At 39.0% G+C, this 12,512-nt stretch overlaps 1 protein-coding gene across 2 annotated transcripts in view; it reads right to left on the bottom strand.

The window, feature by feature from the left end:
• The window catches only part of nup85 (nucleoporin 85), a 51,883-nt gene extending 39,702 nt beyond the window's left edge, over window positions 1-12,181 (bottom strand). Inside the window, exon 1 of one of the 2 annotated variants that reach the window (XM_039740366.1) lies at window positions 12,163-12,181. Coding sequence is in view for 1 of the 2 variants with exons in the window: in XM_039740365.1 (XP_039596299.1) it covers window positions 8,648-8,689 (42 nt within the window). In the remaining variant the exon portion in view is untranslated. Of the gene's footprint in view, window positions 1-8,647; window positions 8,826-12,162 lie in introns of those variants that run through there. The other variant, XM_039740365.1, reaches the window with a different exon arrangement.
• Window positions 12,182-12,512: the final 331 nt, after the last annotated feature.

Genomic DNA, 12,512 nt, shown 5'->3' with positions numbered 1-12,512 from the left:
GAAAACATGTTACCCGCAACCCCACATCATTTGTTGAGGCTCACAAACTGTACTTTTTTTAATTATTTATGGAATGGTAATCTCATGAAGTGGCCCACGTAACAGGGCAGGTTTCAATATAAGTTGTACCCATACAGTATAGTCTTAACTATAAAAGACTTACCTTTGTTATTCCAAGCCCTTCATTGTTTTTTAATAACCAAAAGTTGTAAAAAAACATTTATATATATATATATATATATATATATATATATATATATATATATAGTCTGCAAGTTGAATGCCAGACTTGATAAAAGAAACCTACCCTTATTCAAATTAATTGACTTAATTAATTAATTGAATTAATTAAAAAGATTGGATAGCTCAAGAGAAAATGCTTCAAATTATCTTTTTCATGTTGGGTTGGGTGAAGAAAGTTGTCATATCTCAAGGAGTTTTTTTTTGGTTTTTAAATTAACAAAAATATTTCTGATCTCTTGGAGGCAAGTTTAATTCAAATGCAAAGTTTCATCAAAATCAAAAATGGTGATGCAAAAAACATTTTGAAAATTGGCTGAATTAAAATTGAATAGCCCACTTCTTATTTTTAGTTTTTGCACTGCCCAAAACAAGAACAAACACATACAAAGGACAAAACACAAATGCCAAAAAAACAGCAACAACAGAAAACATTGTCTAGTTTTAACTCAGAATGTCTAGGAATTTAGTTATCAACAGGCACAAGACCATTATCACTATTTCCAACAACACACCATGTCAGACTCACCCTTTTGTACCAATTATTCACACTTTTTGCTACACAGGTCAGTACTAACTTAGAACGTTTGTCTTTGTTGAATACAATTTTGGAACCGGAAGCTCACAAGGTTTTGAAAATATTTTAAAAAATAAGTAACTGTTGTCTCAAAAGGATGCAGCTGGCTTAAATTTATCCTTGAAAGAGTGCCTCAAGATTACCAAAGCAACAAAGTTGCTTTATACTGACTTTTATCTATCTGGTTAAAGTATGCAAACTATGCGGCTGCCCTTGACCTTGAGACTAAGCACCATGAATATTTCTACTTTCAGGTTTAGGTCATCCTACTTTTACCCTTGTAGTAAATGTGCTTGCCAAAAGATCTGCATGCTCTTATACTCTATATTATGTTCACAAGAATTACTTATGAAAGCTTTCAAATCATTTTAATTATTTCTGTCCAGCACCTCCCGACTGTCCAATATGAGAAAATCCCCAATATTGTTTGACAAATCTAGTTATGCAAGACAACAGACTTTTGAGGATTCATCCATATTTTTGGCCCTCTACACCCAAAAAAAAAACCCTCATTTATATGCCACTTTTGAACCATATTGTATTTAGGAAACTACACTCTTATGAAAAACAGTTAATCAATGGTGTCTTCAGCAAAAATGGTCAGAAGGACTTTAAGTTGTGCAAGCCATATCACCTGACTTCCAGGGGTTTACCTCCAATGAGATAAGAGGAGGTAAAAGTTACTCCTTTTCACAAAAGTTTGAAATAATGAAGATCGATAATATAGGCATTTGGAGTGTCATTTTATGCTATTTCAAGGCTACTGATCATCAATATGATAATATTTGTCATATCTGAGTCTTTACCAATGGTCCTAACCATCTAAAAGCCACTCCCAAAAGGTTAAAATTGACATTTCAAACATTAACATGTAGGATATCATTTTAGATTATTCCAGGGACAGCGATTACAAGCAATTTATTTTTGGTCCTTTACTAGACATCTAGCCCTCTATAGACCACTATCAGACAGTGAAAAATGAGTTCTACAATAATAAAGAATAATTAGACCTTAAACATTTAAAGCACATATTTTAATATTTCAAATACAGTTGGGTCCATAAATATTTGGACAGAAACAACTTTTTTCTAATGTTGGTTCCGTACATTGCCACAATGAATTTTAAATGAAACAACTCAGATGCAGTTGAAGTGCAGACTTTCAGCTTTAATTCAGTGGGTTGAACAAAATGATTGCATAAAAATGTGAGGGAACTAAAGTATTTTTTTTAACATAAACCCTTTATTTCAGGGGCTCAAAAGTAATTGGACAATTGACTCAAAGGCTATTTCATGGGCAGGTGTGTTCAAGTCTGTCGTTATGTCTTATCAATTAACAGATAAAAGGCCTGGAGTTGATTTGAGGTGTGGTGCTTGCTTGTTGAAGATTTTGCTGTGAACAGACAACATGCGGTCAAAGGAGCTCTCCATGCAGGTGAAAGAAGCCTTCCTTAAGCTGCGAAAACAGAAAAAACCCATCCGAGAAATTGCTACAATATTACGAGTGGCAAAATCTACAGTTTGGTACATCGTGAGAAAGAAAGCAAGCACTGGTGAAATCAGCAACGCAAAAAGACCTGGACGTCCACGGAAGACAACAGTGGTGGATGATCGCAGAATCATTTCCATGGTGAAGAGAAACCCCTTCACAACAGCCAACCAAGTGAACAACACTCTCCAGGGGTCGGCGTATCGATATCCAAGTCTACCATAAAGAGAAGACTGCATGAAAGTAAATCCAGAGGGTGCACTGCAAGGTGCAAGCCACTCATAAGCCTCAAGAATAGAAAGGCTAGATTAGACTTTGCTAAAGAACATCTAAAAAAGTCATCACAGTTGTGGAAAAACATTCTTTGGACAGATGAAACCAAGATCAACTTCTACCAGAATGATGGCACGAAAAAAAGTATGGAGAAGGCGTGGAACAGCTCATTATCCAAAGCATAGCACATCATCTGTAAAACACGGTGGAGTCAGGCAGTGTGATGGCTTGGGCGTGCATGGCTGACACGTGGCACTGGGACACTAGTGTTTATTGATGATATGACACAGGACAGAAGCAGCCGAATGAATTCTGAGGTGTTCAGAGACATACTGTCTGCTCAAATCCAGCTAAATGATTGGGCGGCGGCCGTTTCATGATACAGATGGACAATGACCCAAAACATACAGCCAAAGCAACCCAGGAGTTTATTAAAGCAAAGAAGTGGAAAATTCTTGAATGGCCAAGTCAGTCACCTGGGTCCTCATGTATAAACACTGCGTACGCACAGAAATGTTGCCTAAGAACTTTTCCACGTTCAAATCGCGATGTATAAAACCTAAACTTGGCGTAAAACCACGCACTTTTCCACGGTACCTCATACCTTTGTCGTACGCAAGTTCTCCGCTCGGTTTTGCAGACTGGTGGCACCCAGCGTCAAAGCAGTGCTACTGTTCCTGTGTGGTTACTCTATTTTCCTGACGCGATTTTATAAATACTGTACACTGAAACTAACCACATATTGTTTTAGTGTAATGCATCAGATTGTAATTAACGTGTAACAATAGAATGGTCCAGGGAATAGCCATAGTATTCCAAATACCATAACTGCTCTGGCGTTGTTACTCTCACTGCACCTTCTTCTTTTTCTTCTTTCAGCTTCTCCCTTTAAGAGTTGCCACAGCGGATCATCTTTTTCCATATTACTCTCACTGCACCACTTGGAGTATTTTTATCACTGTATCTGAGTGTGAATCACAGCAGCAGCTGATCGGAAAGAGAATTATCGGGATACAGCATCAAGCACACGCTGCCTCAGCCACGGCAAAACGTTTCAAAGCCTTTCCTGTACGGACCTCGCGGTTCAGAAACAGTTTCATCCCAAGAACTATAAATGCACTCAATCAATTGCTCCTTGTAGAACTGTTTGTACTTATAAGTACAATCACCTCACTGTAAACTTGCACTACAGTTAGAACATTGCACAACCTGCGCCACTTTATAAAGAGCGTATTTACATATGATGACGGTATCATTTGTAAGATGAAATGCAGCAAAATATGTTTAATATATTATACAGATAAAACTTGAACTTCATTTAAATAATCTGTATTGTTAATAATTAAACATGTGAGGACACGGTGCCGCAGCGCTAGCTAGTTCAGGTATTGTTCCTGTCTTGCACTGTATATTTGCTGAGACTGGCGTGACACTGAAAGGATAGAATAATTAAACACATACTATGAAGATATTTCTCTTCATAGACACTGAATGGTTCCACTGTAGAAAAGGAGTGCAACAAGGTTGCATCCTCTCCCCCTTTCTGTTTAATCTGTACGAGGAAGTCATCACGCAGAAGGCAGGACTGGAGGAGTCAGAAATTGGAGTAAAAATCAGCGGAAGAAACATCAATAATCTCCGATACGCTGACGACACTACGGCCGAAGTACAATGCTAAACATGGAAAAAATTTGGAAAAGCAGAGATATCAGCCTCACCACTAAATGCAGGCTAGTCCGTGCAATTGTTTTTCCAATAACCACGTATGGATGTGAAAGTTGGACCCTGAAAAAAGCCGACAGAAGAAAGACAGTTTTGAACTTTGGTGCTGGAGAAAGCTACTCCGCATTCCATGGATAGCGAGAGTAACGAACAAAGAAGTGCTAGAGCGCTTAAAGCAGGACATCTTGTTTGACAGGAAAATCACTAGACTCAAACTGGCCTATTTCGGCCATATAATGCAATCAAATTCGCTAGAAAAATCGGTCATGCTAGGGATGGTAAGCGGCAAAAGAAGACCCGGCCGCCAGCGGACTCGTTGGCTTAACACCCTCAAAGCAGACACGGGCATGAGCATAACACAGCTCAAAGAAGCTGTGCAAGATTGAAAAGCGTGGAGAGAACTAGCTTATAGAATCGCCGAAGGTCGGAGACGACTGAACGGATGACACACACACACAAAGATATTTCAATGTTCCTGAAAAGTTTTGAAGAATTGGCGTTGTAAGCTTACAGATGGCTTAACGTCTATTACAGAGCTGATTGTGTGGTGATTGGGTATTTGGGGAAAGAAAAGTAAGGACAGGAATTGGAGGTTAATACGTTTGAAAGAGACAGGACTGCTACAATAAAGTATTTCATTGAAGGTCGCGCATGGCGCAGCAACATCTTGTACGAGACATGAACAATCACTGCGCCATCGTGTTCTTAATAACATGCTTTCATTCCAATCATCATGAAAATGATATCACGTATACATTCTCAGTATTTTAATTATTCAGAGAGCTGTAATATCACAAATGTAATGGATTCTGTGTCCTGTCGGAGAAAGAGAAAGCCCGTTTAAGAAGCACGTAGTGATTCACACACAGAGCACATAGAAGATCAAATACAAAACAAAGCATTTAACGTGCTACTTTAGTTACGATGGGATTTGAGAAACTAGTAAATTAAATAAATTTAAGATGAAGTTTATGATGTTCTACTTTAATGACAAAATAAACTACGTCATTAAAGTGGAAATTTCGAAATTGTGCCTTTTTTCCCCACACTGTACCCTAATAAGCTTCCATATGACACTCAGACGGTGGGCCACGTCTCACCTTTTCACGGCGACTTTGATATCTGGCAATTTCTTTTTTATGTCGGGCACTGTGCGACTTTGTGAACTTGAGCTTGTTTCTCCCAACACGCTATGTCACTCGATCAACTTCCTTTTCTTGTTTATTCCACTGTATAAACCAATAAATAGTACGTTTTTCTTTGCCTCCACTTGGTATTCGCTGAAATTCTTCTATTTTCCCTCTTGCTTTTCCCATTGCTTTTTCATAGAAAACGGAGCTTAAGTTCTATTTATATTGATTTGCATATTCAAAGAGGCGTAATTCTGGGAGGAGACGGGGCGGGACAGAAGGCGCGTGCACGTGCGTTAGTTTTCACGCTGACCGGGATTTATGTAGCGGAAGAACGCGTAAGTTGGTAGACGCACAGATTCCTGCATCTGGAATTTTCTGTGCATAAGCACATTTCGGCTTTTGTGCTTACGTCATGTTATAGTGCGAATTCTACGCACGGCGTTATGCAGGAGGCCCCTGATCTTAACCCAATTGAACAGGCATTTCACTTGTTGAAGACTAAACTTCGGACAGAAAGGCCCACAAACAAACAGCAACTGAAAGCCGTTGCAGTAAAGGCCTGGCAGAGCATTAAAAAGAAGGTACTCCAGCATCTGGTGATGTCCATGAGTTCAAGACTTCAGGCTGGCATTGCCAGCAAAGGGTTTTCAAGCAAGTATTAGAAATGAACATTTGATTTCCAGTTATTTAATTTGTCCAATTACTTTTGAGCCCCTGAAATGAAGGGATTGTGTTAAAGAAATACTTGAGTTGCCTCACATTTTTATGCAATCTTTTTGTTCACCCCACTGAATTAAAGCTGAAAATCTGCACTTCAACTGCACCCGAGTCGTTTCATTTAAAATTCATTGTGGTAATGTACAGAACCAAAATTAGAAAAAAGTTGTATGTGTCCAAATATTTATGGACCTAACTGTATATGATACAACTATTCTTGTTTATAATATATTTACCAGTAACTTCACAAATACACTTGACTAGAGCATTCCTAATCTTTCTCTGTATGTTTAGCATTCATTTGCTCAGAGGTTGACGTGCTTGCAGCTACCTGAGCAGCTCTTTTCTCCACCCTAGTGGCCCACTTCTGCTCTTCTTTCATCTGCATCTTTTTGTGTTAAAAATGATTAAGTCAGTGTTTATGTTGCAATTGCTTAGTACGTTGCCCTTCATTTTTCACTTAAGCAGGCACTTTAGTCTTCAATCTGCCTCAAGAATGATTTAAGATTTGAAGAGGTAGGGGAAGTGACGGTGAAGGTGGTAGGGAATGAGAATGGCACCCGTAATCACACATGCGCTACCAAGAGTTGATTCTACAATAAAATAAACATAAAAAGAGGAATAACCTTGGAGGCCAATCATCACCCCGAAAGCGGATAGTAGATGCGTAGTATAATGCGTACCAAATTTCAGGTCAATAGCGAGCTACAGGGGATTTAAAATCCTGGACAGACAAACGGACAGCCATGGTAGCGTAATATATAAGAAGATACTTAATGAAGTAAATCATTCTTATAAACACCATAAATTAGAGTAGTTTACACCAATTTTGGCTTTTTCATATCTTTAAAAGCTTTGCCTGAACAAAAACATGTTTGTATATTTGTGATTACAGTGCAAGATATTGCATAATATATTCCATAGATGTCTTTTGTTAAATAAATTCCTTATGTATCTGACTGGAGTCCTGAAAGCCTTTATATACAATCAACAAAGTGAACAGAGGACCAAGAGGAATCTGGAATCAGTATTTCTTTTCCCACAAATCATTCTCACTCTGAATTTCTGCATCAATAAAGTACTCATTTCTCTCTTTACTGCACCCTCCTTCAGAAAATAAACACACTGAAATGGTCACTTTCACCTCTCACTCCTTTCCCATACTTGCTTCATACTCCACCATCATCTGCCATGTTTTATACCCACATACTATACGGCTTTACAGAAAGCACTGAAAAAAAGTTTTCATTCAGTGCTACAGCAGGCTGAAGAAAGAAAACACCAGACATTAAACACTTCTGCTTAAGTATGCCTTTACCTGCTTACTGTCACACATTGTAGGGGATAAACAAGGACATACATTTAAGAAAAATGACATAAAATGTAATCAAAAGTACAAGAAATCACAACCTTCCACCCCAGTTCACTTAAAGCCAGACAAAACGTGAGATCTGGAACCCTCACTACGTTCCAGTGTAGAAGATATGCCCCTTGATGAGGCGATGCCAATTCATTAACAGTTTAGAACACATAGACTATCTGAACAATGTTTTGTGGTGGCACAGTAGTAGGTGTTACTGACTCCCGTTTCCTGGAAATCCAGTTGCCATCTATACAGAGTTTGTAGGTTTTCCAGATCCCCCCATTGATTTTTCTCCCACATTTTAAAAACACCCGATAGGTTAGCTGACGATTTAATGTCTTGTTGTGGTTTTGGACTTCTAGCCCCGTGGGTGAAGATTCAAATCCCATTATATGACCCTGAGCAAGAAATTTTGCCTGCCTTTGTTCCAAATGCAAAAACAAAAAGAAACCCAACTAATTGTATAACAAATGTTGTCAGGCGTAAGCCAAGTGTTAGTACGAATAAAATGAGTCTGGTTTTAATGAGACTGGACGTGTTAGCGAGATAACCTGACAGGTTTAATTACAAAACAGCTTCTAAATACTGCAGGCTCTAGTCGACCCTAAATTTGATTACGAAGTTATGATATATAAACTAACACTAAAGTCTGAAACTTTTCAGAGTCACCTGCTAAACAGTACGCAATTTTTTCTTTAAAAAAAATGTTTTCCGGCTTGACATTTGTGCAATGCAGACAAAACCTTTTTTAAAATATGGCACTGATGCTCTGCCTTTCTGATGTTTCAAATCGCGTATTTAATTAAATATCACAAACAACACTATCTATCGTATAATGTCCTTCATAAAATATTTTACTGTTTCACAGTAGATGGCCTGTTGAAATAGAGTTTTTCCCCCTTATATTAAAGTATTGCACTTGTAACTGGCATTGCTGTTTAATGGGTTTAGTCCTACCAAATGCCATGTAACGTGATTTTGATTACTCCTTCGAAAATAACTGCGGCTGTTTTAGATAAAACAAATGTCACTACCGCCTGTCAAAAAGATCAATCAAATGGACTAAGTCGCAAAACTACGACAACTGCATCGTTTAATATTAAAAATCAAACTGATAAAGAAAAAAATACATACTGTAGTGATAGGCTCGACATCCAACTCCTCAATTTCCCACATTGTTAAATAATAATAAAAATAATAACGCCGATTGTAACACAGATATTCAAGACACGAGCTGAGGAGAACATTAACTTTAAACGCTCCCCACTGCGCGGCGGGCTGCGAAGTAAGAAAGGACCCCTAGTTCTCTTGCAGCACGAGACGAAGCTGCCCTCACATCTGCCTGATTAAAAAAAAAAAAACAACAATGTAAGTCACCAGTCAGTGCAAGTGTGCGATGATCGTTATTATCCATCCATCCAATTTCCACGCCCGCTATATCCTGAACAGTGGAAGAGGGAGCCTATCCTATCAAACATATTGCGCATGACAGGAAAAGCCCTGGACAGCGCGCCAACCCACCGCAGGTTGAAAACACACACTTAATCACAACACAAAAGTCGCATTTATGGAACTTTAATATGACACGTAAAGAAACTGGCAGTAAGCGAAGCTACTGTTTGATGATGAAGACGTAAAACAAATATAATGCACAGGTGATTTTTTTACCACTTTTAGAAGCTATCATCGATAAGGAAAACAAATGACAGTTTTTTTACGTTAACATTGTTATGGAGAAAAGTCAATGAAATATTCATTTACAATATTGCCAGTAGATCACGTGTCAAACTCCGGTCCTGGAGGCCGCAGTAGCTGCAGGTTTTCATTCTAACCATCTTCTTAATTAGTGACCCGTTTTTGCTGCCGATTAACTTCTTTTGTCTTAATTTTAATTAACTTGACTCAGTCCATTAGTTGTTTTTTCCTCAATTAGCAGCCAAACAATAGTGAGACACAAAACAAGCCGCCACATGACCAGCTCAACTGTGCCCGTCACACATTTTCTGAAAATAAAAAAAGGTGGAGGTCTTGGGTAAGGATCATCTCTTAGCTCACCGAAACATTTTGACGCCATTCTTAGAAAAAAACAGAAAATCAACAGTTTTGGAAATGTCTGTTGTGGCAGATTGAGAGCAGCAACAAGCCATGGAATTAAATAATGAGTTTAACTAACAACAAGAATCGGCTTCTCATTAAGAAACTGGTTGGTGTGAAATTGGTTGGAGTTTGAAGCCCCAATTTAGCTGGTCATCTGTTGGCACGTTTCACGTATCATTTCTGTTTGGCTGTCCTTTAATAAAGAAACAAGGCAATTCAGAGGACTGAATCCTTAACAACAGGCCTATTAAAATAAAGGAAAAATTAGTTAATTAGCAGTGAAAACTAGAAAGGGTTAGAACGAAAACCGGCAGCCACTGCAGCCCTTCAGATCCGGAGTTTGACACCCCTGCGTAGATCATCAAAGACAGATGCTACTGGAAAAAAGTTAAGAGACCCCATTATCAGACATACCTGGGAACAAGTAATACTGTCTGGATACATTTTATTTGAATTAGTGATATGTTAAAATGTATTGAACATGGATGAGGAACTTTGGAAACATCAGAACCTATAAATGGCTCTGTGGATTCATTGGTACCCCTTGACATGTGGCTATGATTGAACACAACTTGATAAAGTGTTTCATACAATTAAATCATTGGAAAAAGAAATGAAAAAGTCTTTGTGCTGAGTTAAACATTTCCCCCTAGACACCCGTCGTCTAGAATGCAACATCTTCCTTCATCCTTGCTTTTGATTTGTATAAAAACATTTCTCTGAATATTCCTCTTTCATCCAAGGGATTGATTTTGGGAAATTCAGCTTAATATCATTAATATCATTATTTTAAGGTTTAATATGTGACTTGTTAGCCGCCCATTTTCCTTTGAGACTTACCTTTCTGAGCCTACTCAGTTTGCATTAGCAGATATTCTGTTGCAGGCAGAGTTCTAGACCTTTGTAGATGATTAAAGGGAAAAAAGGATTTTGGCCAGATTTTTTTTTACTTTAGCCGATCTAATATCGAGATGGGATTATTTATTTTTTTTTTTTTTTACTCGCGTCCTGTCTAATATTTTCTGTCTCTGTATACTGCCAGGTGTGGGTGAGAGCTTTTGAAGCACATGATGTTCCACCAGACACATTCTGTTTTCACTTATATGGAAATAAAATTATATGCTTTCATTTTACCTGTGAACATCTGCGCGTTTATTGAATCCGATCTCAGGCCTTGTCTGTTTTCTCGGTCATTTTGTGTCACCTTTACTTTAACTTGCTGCCTTTGTTATCTGTTCTGTATTCTTTGATTCATTCATCCACCCATCTACTCACCCATCCAGTTTTATAAACCGTTTATCCAGGGCAGATTCATGGGGCAGCTGAAGCTTATCACAGCAATCATAAGGCATATGGCAGGTTCAACACCTGGGCAGGGTGCTAAACCATCAAAGGGTGAAGACACACTCACACAGTGTTGTGTGTACATCTTTGACTATTTTCTCATTTCTCCTGGTGTTTGTTTTTACAAATAAGCTTCTGACTTATTTTCCGCTTGACCTTGTCTGCTCATCTACCTGTAAATCTTATTAATATGAATCCATCCTTTAATACCAAGCTATTCTATCCAGGGGAGCCTTCAGTGCTTACTTATGGCCTCAAATATTGGCACACAGTCTGATTTTTGTTTTCTTTTGCTAGCACAAATACTAATGGGAGCATAATTAAAATGAAATAAATATGAAAAACGTGTAGTACAGTAGTACAAGAAAGGGGATTCAACAATGAACAGGGATACTTAACCTTTGACCAAAGAGAGAAAGAAAAAGATGAGAGAGGGGGAGGCCAGGGAGGAAAAATCAGATGTGGTAACACCTCCTGGCCTCTTGACAACACACATTGCCCAGAGGAAAATATTAAAACCATGCTGCCTAGTTAAGAGCACAAGCTTCTGGTGAGCTGCATTGAAGGCCCTGCTCTTTAAAATGTTAGAGGGAGACAAAGCCTATCCTGGTAACATGGAGTTTATGGTTGGCACCACCTTTGAATGAAACTTTAGTTTATGTCAGAGCATATTAAAGTCGCACCCATCCTTACACATACCAAATCAATTTAGAATCACTGTTTAATCTACGGGCGGCACGGTGGAGTTTGCATGTTCTCCCCGTGTCTGCGTGGGTTTCCTCCGGGCGCTCCGGTTTCCTCCCACAATCCAAAGACATGCAGGTTAGGTGGATTGGCGATTCTAAATTGGCCCTAGTGTGTGCTTGGTGTGTGGGTGTGGGTGTGTGTGTCCTGCGGTGGGTTGGCACCCTGCCCTGGATTGGGTCCTGCCTTGTGCCCTGTGTTGGCTGGGATTGGCTCCAGCAGACCCCCGTGACCCTGTATTCGGATTCAGCGGGTTGGACAATGGATGGATGGATGGATGGATGGATGTTTAATCTACTTGTATTATGATCAGAGTACTAGAGTACCCACAGAGAAACTACACAAAAACTTCGTAAGCTGGCTTGTAATTAAACACAGATCTGTGAATTGTGAGTCCTTAGTGCTATCTGTTTCCTCAAAATGTTGCAATCAGTGGTTCTGCTTTGAATCGATTCAAGTCCTACCTGTCTGTTTTGTGTCTCCTGGTCAAACTTCTCGTCTTCTCCAAAGAAACTCTCCACAAGTCTGTCTCAAGGATCAGTCTTGGGTCCACTTCTCTTTTCACTCTACATTTGCTCCTTAGGGAATGTTATTCTCCTCATGGCTTCCCCTAACACCTCTATGCTGATGATGCACAGATCTTCATCTGTTTTTCAGCGATCTCATCATGGATGAAAGGTCATTTACCCTAAAAGTCCTTACTTTTCAAAGGACTAATGCAACTCTCTCCGTCTGGGGCTTCCTTCAGCTGCTATCAGAATTCTCCTCCTGAATGCAGCTGCTCGACTGGTGTTCTCTGTTCTTAGTGTTATTC

Source organism: Polypterus senegalus, chromosome 17, assembly GCF_016835505.1.
Source record: "Polypterus senegalus isolate Bchr_013 chromosome 17, ASM1683550v1, whole genome shotgun sequence".
In the NCBI taxonomy this organism is placed as follows: domain Eukaryota; kingdom Metazoa; phylum Chordata; class Cladistia; order Polypteriformes; family Polypteridae; genus Polypterus; species Polypterus senegalus.
Note: the sequence above shows the minus strand (reverse complement) of the source record. Positions and strands in the feature narration are given on the sequence as shown.